This window comes from Acanthopagrus latus, chromosome 20, assembly GCF_904848185.1.
Source record: "Acanthopagrus latus isolate v.2019 chromosome 20, fAcaLat1.1, whole genome shotgun sequence".
Classification (NCBI taxonomy): domain Eukaryota; kingdom Metazoa; phylum Chordata; class Actinopteri; order Spariformes; family Sparidae; genus Acanthopagrus; species Acanthopagrus latus.
Genome location: NC_051058.1, coordinates 12,134,789 through 12,146,776, shown reverse-complemented (window position 1 = coordinate 12,146,776; position 11,988 = coordinate 12,134,789). Strand labels below are relative to the sequence as shown.

The 11,988-nt window shown below is 40.2% G+C and overlaps 1 protein-coding gene across 2 annotated transcripts; it reads right to left on the bottom strand.

The window, feature by feature from the left end:
- Nucleotides 1-187: 187 nt before the first annotated feature.
- smarcd2 (SWI/SNF related, matrix associated, actin dependent regulator of chromatin, subfamily d, member 2) lies at nucleotides 188-11,313 on the bottom strand. 2 transcript variants are annotated; one of them, XM_037081949.1, is made up of 13 exons: nucleotides 10,694-10,846; nucleotides 9,012-9,208; nucleotides 7,133-7,175; nucleotides 6,916-7,038; nucleotides 5,636-5,755; nucleotides 4,865-4,960; nucleotides 3,544-3,645; nucleotides 3,281-3,442; nucleotides 2,766-2,863; nucleotides 2,382-2,517; nucleotides 2,169-2,291; nucleotides 1,543-1,644; nucleotides 188-1,454 (listed from the first exon to the last, which is right to left on the bottom strand). In XM_037081949.1, the coding sequence occupies exons 1-13, from the start codon at nucleotides 10,844-10,846 to the stop codon at nucleotides 1,401-1,403; spliced, it is 1,509 nt and encodes a 502-aa protein (XP_036937844.1). In that variant the 3' UTR covers nucleotides 188-1,400. The 2 variants fall into 2 exon arrangements, with proteins under 2 accessions (XP_036937844.1, XP_036937843.1); XM_037081948.1 differs by having other exon boundaries at nucleotides 2,169-2,517; nucleotides 10,694-11,313.
- Nucleotides 11,314-11,988: the final 675 nt, after the last annotated feature.

The window sequence follows — 11,988 nt, the reverse complement described above, 5'->3', positions numbered from 1 at the left end:
GACGCCACGACTGCAACTGATCATACAGCTGCAGCTGTACACGACAGAATGCCAAAAAAAGACCTTTTACAATTTACAAAGAACAGTTAACTATTATCATACAACTACTGGCAAAATGTTTGCTTTGAATAAGATATCTTCCTTTTTTGGAATGGATTCCATGTTGTTAATAAAAACAACAAACATCATAGGCTGAAGTATATTTATTGTTTAGAAAAAATCCTCCAAATGTATAAAAAAAAAGATAAAGGCATTTGATTGATACACAACATGCAAACATTTTACAAAAAGGCTTTACAAAAAACATTTGTACACAGAACGTTTCTCAAATTCTAAGTGCCTTCATCACAAAACAAGTTTTGGCACAGCGACACCTGTTAACACGGAATGTTTAGAAGAAATTCAGATCATCTCACGCAAAACCCCCTAACAAAACAGCATTTCAATAAAACTAGAAACTGTACACAACTATTTGATGCATTTGTTTAGATGAAACAAGACAACTGCATTCCTATTTCAATAATACCAGGTACGGACCCTTCAAAGAGCCCAGCACAGTTCCTTTTCCTGGCATTAAAACGATGAAAAAGCCCCATTAGAAAAAAATGAAAACAGCATGTAAACATTCAAGAAGTACAAAAAAAAACCTGCTGCATTGCTGCTGGACACCATGGACTCTTGTCCTTGTACAAAAAAGAGGCTAATTATTTTCCCATAGTATAGCTTTCCTGGCAATCTTGTATTCTTATGTAGTACAGAAAGGTTTCATTTCAAATGACAAATCCACCAATATAGAAACAAACAACACAAGAACTTGTAAAATCATTCTTGGCATAAAAAAAACTTCCATTGGTTAAGACATCTCAAGAATTCAAACATTTTGTTGAATATAACCCATACTTTCTCACTGTATTTTGAAATAAAAAATATATGTTTTCTGGTGTAAAATGTTTAGATATGTATATATATGTTGGCATGAAATTACTTACACCATGCCTCCTGGTTCTTGTTTTATTGAGATTTTACCAGACATCAGGTACTGTTGCATAAGATTATGGCTTTCAACTGCAAAGGTAAACATGACGGTGAAGAACACCTCGACAGCACCAATGCTTAAAATCTTTTAAGCATATTGTACCATAAACAAAAAAAAAATATTGCAAAAACAAGGCAAGGATTACTTGAACAGGCTCAAAATGACAAGGCAAACATATTATTAGACACATTAATCATCACTTTGGTCCCATATACTTTGTAGATTTCTTTTGAATTATAATCTATGAGACAGAAAAAAGATATGCATCACGCTTAGAAGCTGGTTCATCATACAATGTCGGTGTCGATGGCTTTTTTTTGAACATTTAAGCTGCAACGTTAGCTTAAGTTGGCTGTGGAATGTTTTAGGTGAGTCGGATGCCCAACACTTGCTCCAGCTCTTGTCTTCTCTGCTGCACCTGAAACAAGTAAAAACAGGAAGTCAGTTGCATGTTAACACTTCAAAACAATCTACTAAAACCTTAACGGAAGCATTAAGCTCTTCACCTTGGAGTAAACATATCTGCCCACTGCCTCTGGTACCCAGGGCTCCTGGTAGAACTCGGCCCTCCTCTCCTCCTCGGGGTTTCCTGTCACATCTGTCATCAGCTGGTGGAAAAAGAAATGTATCACTGAGCACGAGGAACCACATTTTCATGAATACAGAAAACCTTTTCATTCCCAAATGCCTTAATTACCTGACTCATACACTGCTGATTTACTTTGGCAGTACTGACAGGGTTGATGCATTATGGATCTAATTAGTTTGTCCTGGCACTGAAGTCTGTCTATTGAAGCAAACAATGCCGCAAAATTAGCTCATTGTTGACTTTGCTTCGAAGCTCTGTTTTAATAATATGAGCGAAAGCAATTATGGTCTTTGCTGGCTGTTAATTTGCCAAGGTGACCTGGCCACAAATTACCAGTGTATTTCAGAGCATGTTTTTAATCAAATTTAGGACAAATATGCTGGACAATGACTCTTCCCCTGAAATAATGCTCCAAAAGCTTTTTGGAATAAAAATCTTCAAATCTGGTGAAGAGAACAGCTTACTTGATGGGGTTGTCAAGTATAGGAGAAGAAAGTAAACGCATAGTTTGTGCGGGAAGTTAGAGGTAAATCACAGATTTACCTTCAGATCTCTGCTTTGAGACTTAAGCCAGTCCTGGATGAAGTCCTGTGGATTATTACTGAAGCTCAACATAAAGTCTCTTTCAGTCTTCAGCTGGTTGATGTACTCAATCGTCTCATGAATCTGCAGTGAACACAAACAATAGAGTTTTTCACTTTTTGTTACCAATACATGAAAAGAGGTACAGGCATCTGATTGGCCGACGCGCCGTACCTTCATCTCCAGCGCAGCAATCTCCTGTTGGTTGGTCGTGGAGGACAGGAAGCTGTTCATTTGGCTCTTCAGTGGGTCATCCACCTCCACATCGATGTCATAGCATGCTGTCTTCTTCTGATCGGTGGGGTCCACACTGCTCATAGGAGATGTAAAGACAGCAACAGATTAAAGTTTCATTGTAAATCAGGGAGGAAGAGATGACCCAAATCTTTGAGATGAAAAAAAAAATTCAGCATTTGTTTGCTCATACAGTATAAATGCACTGCCGTTAAAAAGGAAAGACTGTGAGCAAAAACTAAATTCTTTCAAAATATTCGAGGAACAGACACTTAACACATATACAAACAGAAAGAGAGGAATAAGGATCCCACACTCCCCTACCTAATCATGTGATTGATAATGATGGGGTCAGGGTGCTGCAGCAGGCCCGCCAGTTTCATGGGAATCTCGGAGAATCTCATGCGAGGACAGCCAAAGATCTGAGGAGCATTTAGTTAGAAAACAGAAGTTTCACCTGCGAAACATCTCTCCCCACACACAAATGAGGTCCTATACAGGCACTGCATATCTTGTAAAAAAAATGTAATGCTACAAAGGATTAATTTGATGGTACAACTGCATAATTTAGAGAAACAAAAGGTAGTTATATGCATAGTTGTAATTCTGAAATAAATAAAGTATTCCCTTACATTACAAATCATTTTAATTCCTTTAAAAATAGTGGTATTTCTGTCTTCTCTGTGTATGAGTTACTTTTCAAACTGCTCAAAACTGCACATCTGATTTAATACTCAGTGATTCATAAGCCGTTTCTTCTTTCAGAGCAACACTTTGAAATACATTAAAGTGGTGGGCTTGCATTCAGCTGCTTGGCGTGGCCTTAAATCATCCGTTACCTGTCTGAAGTATCGGTTGCAGTTGATGTACTCCTTCTCGTGACTATCCTGCAACTTGTTGTTCTTGATGTAAAGCCAAAGAGCTTGCATGATGCTGGCCCGTGTCTGTGTGTGCACGCCCAGCAGACGAGCCAAGCGAGGGTCCAGTTTGTACTGAGGAGGCTGAAGAAAAACAAAGTATTGGATCAAAGAGACTCGTGATTGAAAAGGTAGAGAAGTCATGCAGCTGTTTGCAAAATGGCGACCAAGCAAATGGGTGGCACCTGGTGATCGAGCATTAGCAGAAGGGTGCATTTCACATTCACGTCGCCGGGCCTTTTGACCTGGAAACCGTCGGTCTCCTGAGTGGTGGGCATTCTGTGCCACTGAAAGCAAACATCAAGTAAATAGTTCAGATTTTTCTCATTTAAAGAGTTTAATAAGATAAAACAGTTCAAATAAATGCTCTAACACGAAACTGGTTGTGTATGATTAGTTGACTAGTTGAAATAAAGGGGACTGTTGAGTGCCCTTCTTGTTTAGGAAGTTGTACAATAATCACAGTGCATTTCAGCTGCATTTAAAATAAGATTATGGAAAAAACAGTTTAACAGTTTCAATTGGCTCTTATATTGCACACAATATACAGTACATAGTTTAAATTACGCAATATTCAGACTGTTTTCTGCTTGTTACTTTTAGATTAGTCGACTAGTCTAAGATTAAACTTCTTTTAAACATCAGGGATATTAGTGGTTATGAACAGCCGTAGTTCTGTGGCAGTTTTATGAAAGTGTACTTGTGTGTTCGCAGGTCTTGGGGAGTACAACTGCATACGTGAAAAAGAAGTATAAAGCCTTTTGTGGCTCCAGAGGAAGCTGTGTCTAATGATGTCACTCAGTGGCTTAGTTACATTGTGGGTAATGTGGGCGCCAGGTTTTGAAAGCAGTCCACTGGTAGAACACTGCAGTCGTATGACACTGCTGGAATCATTATTGACAATTTAATGACTAAAATTCATTGAGTAGAACCAGAGATATCACCTTTTTTACTGCACACATTCTTCCTCTTTTTAAAACCTGGTGCCTACATTACCTACAATGCATCTCACCACTTAAAACTCACTGGATCACTGGAGGCACTTTATTAGATAACATGGTAAAAAGACATGTAAACACACTTTAATATTAAATTGGTGGATGGCTTAATCGTTAGGTATCTATCACTTAAACTACTTGCCTTCACCAGTTGGTTTCTGTGTGCGAGACACCCAGGTATGTTAATTGGACTCTTGACCAATGCAAAAACCTTTTCTATGTTGGATAAAAATGTCAATCTAACTGATGTTTATATAAGGCCGGTTTAACCCTCTCTGTGGGATGATTTCAAACATAAGTCACAGTGGGTTGGATGAAACACGGTGGGATATCTTCCAGCCTCCCCCAGGATTGGTTCCAAAAGTTTGAATGATTCCAGCTGAACTTCCCTGTCTGACCAGGGCTGAGAAAAATGTTCTCAGGCTGGTGGACCAACAGCAGCCTCAGAACTTTTCGGGTTCCGTGCGTCTACAATATTGCATCAGATGCCTTTAAAATGATGTCATACCTCGACTAAGTGGTTGTCGGGTCCATAGAGCTCCTTATCGAGCTCGATCACCAGGCTTTTGAAGAAAGATGAGAATTTCTTCTTTTGCTTGCCAGGCTGGGAATACAAAAAGAGGGAAAGTGAGAACATTTCTATCCATCTATGTCTTCTTATTGTGCTGTGTCAGTCTGTGCAGCTGCATTGTTTAGCTCTGACCACATCGGGGGTGGTGAGAGCACAAAATTGTAGACAACTAGAAAAAGCTGTCTCACCCCCGCCCTCTCCCCAGGCCTGACAAAGTCTGTTTGCACAACATGACCCCCTTCACTCCTTCCCTTGCATCCCTTTTTCTTTTTCTGTTACTCCATGCAACACTCCTACGCATGCCTAAACCAATGAGCCAGGAGGGGGGTGAGTAAAAAAATTATAAAAAAATCCTCCTTCATGTGGCCCTGGATGACACAACGATTGGAGCTGAATTGATGGAGGGAGGGGAGGCATGTCAGCTCATGGTATGTAACGGCCAGTGGTTTCAATTCCTCATTTCAAAAGAGAACATGAGCATGTATAAGTGTGTGTGTGTGTGTGTGTGTGTGTTTGTGGAGTTGCGGGGTGGAGTGAGGAGAGCTGTAAACACACATCTGGTTGCGTGGTCTGAGCCAAGGACACAGGCCAACCAGAGCTGAGTGACTGGAAGTTTTCAGAAACACAATAACAGAGACTGAAATACTGGAGTCGGACCACACTGGGGTGTGGAGACTCAAACGTTAACTCGAGCGTTTGTTCACTCACTTCCTCCAGAAGTTTGCCCTCGACTCGGAGTTCCCACGAGGACACCTTCTCCGCCTCCTCGCCCTCAGGCTTGCTGGGGGTGTACGTGTTGGAAATGTAGATCCTGAGCTTGCGTTTTTGCTGTGTCGGAGAGATGAACAAGTAGATATATAAAGAACTGAAGAACACTCAAGTCATGGAAGACTATTTAAAGATACAATCCTGAAGATATTGATGAAATTGCACACCACTTTTAATACCATTTCAATTCTCTCTATGAAAAGTTTCATATTTTATGTGCAGATGGGGGGGCTGGGAACTCTAACCAGCGACTCTCTAATTACTGGACGACCCACTCCAGCTCCCTGAGCTCCAGCTGCCCCAACAGTCTATGGATGACTGCTTCCAAACCCAGGAGCATGTCCATTTCCAACTCTGAGGTTAAATATCCTTTTTTTATAATAACATTAGCACCACAGCGGCAGGCTTGGCAGATTTTTTTTCTATGACTGAAAGTACCTAAGTGAAAATGAATACTGTACAAATATTCTCTCTTTTCACACAATGACAGATAGGGATGGGAATTGAGAACCAGTTCCAAATTACAGAGCGGTTAAACAGTGGGGCCTCTGCTCCGTTTATACACTGTGTTTTTACCCAAAGATAATAAAACACCTACATTGATGTAAAAAACCTGCGTGGGCCGACTTTTTACCACACAGAAAGTTGACCAGGCATCAATGAGAAAACCTTCTCAATTCCTGTTGCTACTGCAAACTGAACATTTCCTACTTCTTTAAAACATGGCATGGCTTTTGTTGTGAAAACGTTAGAGAAAAACTCAATATTTTTAACAAAGAGGTCGGTGCTAACCATGACTCTGTCAAAAATGTGTCTAAAAACATAAACAGCCACGGTTGGCTGTTAGATGAAGAGTTGTGACATTCTGCACACTTACAGCTCCTCAGAAAACAACTGTAGGGGATAGTGGAAAACTACTGGAAATCAGACTGCGGTTGCAATTATTTCTGACTGACTTCTTTATTAAAACAATGTGAGTTTGTTTTGCCCCACTGTAAACGAATATGCTAGTTTGTCTGTTGTCTGAATTCTGAAAAAAAGGGAGCAGCTCAAAGTGTGTTTGCCACTGTATAATACGGCCCTTTGTTGTTACCTCCAGTAACCACGGGTGTGGCCAAATTAACCCGGACTGAAATCTTAAGGATTATAATATTAAACTCGTGATGAGTCAGTCTGAGTCTTGAAACATCCTTTCGTTAGTTGAAATCATGTAAATTTACCATAATGGGCTTCTTGATGGCTTCTTGGATCTCCATACGCTTTCGTGCGATGGTCTGATCCAGCTTCCTCTCAAAGGCCAAGAGATCCATGTAGGCCTGGGACTCTGGGACCAGGTCCCGGATCTAAGAGCCAACAGCAGGACATGAACGTTAAAGGAATACAGCCAACTTGTAAGCAAACTGGGTCCATCTTAACAGTGATGCAAAACTTACTTACCCTCTGTGGGAGAACCTTGTCAGCCATCTTGCGTCTTTTTGCCCTAAATCACACAGAAAAGATGATATATACGAGATGTTTTCCAAAGTACTGCGTGTTCATTTGCCAAAAGCAAGAAACACACACATGAAATTCCTACTTTAAACATAAAATTCTCTCAAATATAAACAATCTATTGGCTAATTAATCAAACGTGAACATTCTGTACCAAGTACAATATTATTTCATCATGTCAAGTATTTGGCCTTTTAGACAGAACTGACTGCAAACTGACAAATGCAAGATTCAAAGAAAGACCCATTCAACTCGTTTTACTATAAATCATTTGCAAAAATTCAGTGCGATAACAAGTTCTTGAGCCGTACTCCCCCGAACGAGCACCTCAGGCTCCCACTTATCACTGTCGCAGACTTCATAAGAACTGTTTTGTTTCTTTAATTAAATTACACAGTCCCCCCTCATTACGACTAAATTTAACTCTGAGCTCCTTCATGGTAATCTAGGAAGTTGCTTCAAGCCCTGTGCCTCACTAATCCTCCATACTGAGAATGTTGTTATGAGATAAACCTTAAAAGACAAGAGCGTCATTGTGGAAGAGGCTGAACATGCTGCCTCACATCACGGCTCGCCACATTTATGAGCGTGGCATCACCGAGCAGTTTGAAGTCAAAAATACCAGCTCGTGTGTGCCGCTTTGTAAGCAGAGGTCGGTCATGAGATACTCCGACCCTCCTGTCTGTGTGATCTGAGCTGCGCTTTTAAAAACACAGTAAACAGATTGCTGGGAGAAAACACATCCAGAGAGAAAAGTGGTGTTGTTATTCTGTTAAGAGATAAAACAGGGGAAATTACCACGAAATTCATAATGAGACTACAATGACGTTTAAGGCTGGATATAATTATATTCTTTTAGCATCTTTTTAGTGAGCAAACGTTCAAAAAAAATGACTTTACCCTTTTTTGTCCTGATTCAGGAATACCTTGAAGTACCTCATGTGAATAAACCTGTGTTGTGATTAAGAGGGAAACAACACCCACTCTCATGATGAGATGTTCCTTTTATACACAACACCCTTTTCCGTGATTCTCATTTTCTGGAACCATTAAATCATAAAAATCAAGAAAATAACAGTACTATAAAGAAATGAACCGGCCATGCGTTCACAACGGTTATTTGTTTATGTCATCAAAAGTGAAAAGAAAAAAAAAAAAAAGTTGTTTCGTGTCTAAAAATGTTTAAAAAAGAAGCAAATGTTGCAAGAAATGTGTGCACACAAATGGAAAACAATTCTAATATCGGATTAATTATGTAACCTAATAAAATGCAGCACATTTTTAAACTTCTCTTGTTATTTTTTTCCTGCTTTTCTCTGTTGGAAATTATAACAGAATGTATTGGTGTTTTGGTTTTGGACTGCTGTCAAATGCAAATACTATTTTGTTCATCGGATAATCGTTTAAGTAATTCTGAAAGCAAAAATTTCACACATTTGCTGGTTCCAGGTTCTTAAATGTAAAGACATGCTGCATTTCTTCTTTCTTTCTGTCTTTGTATGGTATCTATGATAGTAGAGGAAGATTCTTTGGGTTTTGGACTGTTAGCTGGACAAATGAAGAACCTCCCAAGACTGTGATGAGCATTTTTCCAACTCTTTGACTTAATGACTAATCAGTTTGTAGTTTTGTAATTCATAATGAAATGAAACAATGAAGCCCTACAGAGATCGAACAATAAAAACAATTGTCAGCTCTACTTGTATGACAGTCAAGTCAGTATCTCTGGTGGTGCTATTCCCTGATTTGGCCCCAGGCTGTCTTGGTCAATCAGCCCTTTGCATTATTCCTCTCACACAAACACTCTCACTTCTCCACAGTTTACCCTCGCCTGAGGCCTCCCAGCGCCTCTTGCTGCTGCTGTTGATGCTGATGAAGGAACCGCTTCCTTGAGGCGTCCATGCCTGGAGGCCCCATGCCTGGCCGCATGGACATGTTCCCACCACCGTAAGAGGGACCCGGCAGCTGACCCCCCATTGACCCCATGGGGCCCCCCACTCTGCTGGGTGGCATCCCCGAGCGCTGGAGAAAAGAAGGTTCATGAGAATGAAGTGAAAAGACACTCTTCAGACATGTGGACCTCTTCCTTTCTAGTAGTGACTATGATTTCCCTTTAGATCAAACTGTGTTTTTTAAAAAACATTTATCAAAGATTTATCCTCCCAATGCAATGTGATTATGATATCAAGATTAAAAGCCAAAAAGATAACAGAGGGATAGTACGAAGGAAGACAGAAACAGATTTTGTTAACTATTTCTGCAATGATTAATGGATTGAATAGTGTCTCCAAGGACAAACTTGCGTGGATGGTGATTTTACATGATTTGCTCAAATGGTAACTGTATATCTTTGATCTGTTCACACTTTACTTGAAGTGTTTTATGTTTATTTCATCTGTGGTTTGTTTAAAGAGCAGTATTCATGCGTGTATGCTTGTTTATCGAAGGGACTGCACTCTATTGTATTCATGCCATTACAGAAAATATATAGTGAAATTCTGAAAAGGCTTTTGCACAACCCAAAAAACCAGCAACTTACATTTGCATTACATCCTGGTCTTGACAAAACCAGTAATGCTTATTGTGAAATAACATGAAACTGTAATATTTCCTGAGATGGTTATAAGAGACATACTTACTGAGTGTGCCATAAATTATAATACTGGTCACAGTCAGCAGGAGGAACATTACCTCAGGCAGTGAAAATAAATGGTGCTTACATGTGCAGCATGTTCATAACTTAGTAAAGAGGACTTAAAATGTAATTTCGTAAAAACTAAAAAAAAAAAAAAAAAAAACTTATAATGAGAATCTTTATCTTGTTTTGCAGAACTGTTATACTCTGAAATAATGCGAATGGACTTGATTCACCAACATCTTTCTGCTTTGCACTGCTGGTTACTTTGCTCGGGGGTAATATGTACGTGACAAACATGAGACAACTGTAATGAGACAGCATGAAGCTGCAGATGGAGGCAAAACTGGGATCCCATATGCAGGCTGAGCTCTGACAGATGGCGGTGATGATAAACTTACTTTTGTTTTCAGGGTAACTGACAGGGCGGTGAGGGCAGCCACGTGATCTCTCTTTCACACATGCTCTAAACATTATTCTATGAGCGTCGTTAAATCTAATCAAACAGCAACATATTTATAAAAGTTAGCCTTCATAGTGATTAATCGCAATAAAACGGTATTCTTAAAAAATGGCACACTCGATTAATTAATTTCCTACCTTTTTTCAAACGCGGAAGTACTGCCAACACCTTAATGCATTAAGGAGAAAATAGCTTATTTTTACTTTTATATCCGTCATGTGACTGTCTTCCACTGAATACGGCCACTTTTAAACACAACTTTTGAGGTGATCCTAATAGCCGCTAAAGTTTAACATAAAGTTGAAGAAGGCACAGTAAGGTTAACTTCTGTTAGATAGCGCTGACCTCACCTTTCACTCAGTGACAGGTTTCCATGTTTAATGGAGATAATAAGGAGCAGAATACCAACCTGTGGGTACTGGGGAGCGCTGCTCATGCTGCGGGGGTATCCCCCCTGAGGCTGAGGCATGCCTGGGATCCTCATGCCCGGAGAATGCCCGACACTCATGTGGTGCACATTCGGATTCATCGGCGGACCCGTGAAGCCTCCCCTTGATGCCATCTTCAAGATCCACAAGTTGTTTTTTAACAACAACAAAAAAGTGACAGGAGCTTCAACCGGAGTTCGGTCCAAACACAAGTCTAGTCAAAGCTGCTGAATGAACGTCACTGGCACAAGTGTTGAGGCAGCTAACTGGCGGGCGGCAGTTAGTTGGAGTGAGGTGGGCTCAGGTTTGACAGCAGCCACACTGTCAACAAAAAGCTAGCTAGTGTTAGCTCGTTTCCTATCGGCTCAAGTTCCGGGGTTTGCCTCTGCCTGCAACTGCTCGGGTTTGTTTCGGGCAGCGGCCGGTGGCTGATGTTTGTCAGCCCCTCCTCTCGTTATCGAGTCACAGCATCGCTAATTACAAGCTAATTAACTGTGACGTTAATGAAAAAACATGATAACGCCCGACTTACGACAGACCCGAGAGAGTCCTGAAGCGGCACCGAGTCTTCTTCTAACTGCCTACACGCACAATGCAAGATGTTGCCTTCGCGGGTGTCGGAATTTTTTTAGGTAACATTATTCGTCGCACATGAACGGTTAATTTTACACATTTAATACATTAAAATTCCTGAAATTCCGTTTTTAGCTTATGCATTTCACTAAACCCTGCTCCTAAGACTTGACATTCGAGCTCATTTCCCTCCTTTTGCCATATGTATCACTACATCCAAACTGCCTGCAATTACCAACACGACACCAGTTGAATGTATAGAAGTCGGCTAACCTCAGACATCCGTTGACCAGTGGCACCTGTGATCCACCTACAACCCTGCTGCCCCATCATACAGGTTTTCCTGTCCTTTATTTAAGTAAAAAATACAAATACATTTGTGTTAACACTCCCTTACAAGAAAAACTTCAGCATTCAAAATCCAGCATGAGTTAAAGTACAGTAGTATAATTCAAAGTGCATCCTCCCTGTATTAACTAATATATACTGGGAACCACTTGCTTTTATCTTTAACGATGCATTGTATTTGGTAAGATCATCAATGTTTTTCATGTGAAATCTTAATCTGTGAAAAAAAAACAATTGTAGTTACAGCTGTCAACTAAATGTAGTAGAGTATGAAGCATGCCATTTAAATATCAAAGTAAAAGTACTTCAACCGTACTTAGTGAGTGCACATGCTCAGCTTCATGGTTGTCAATTT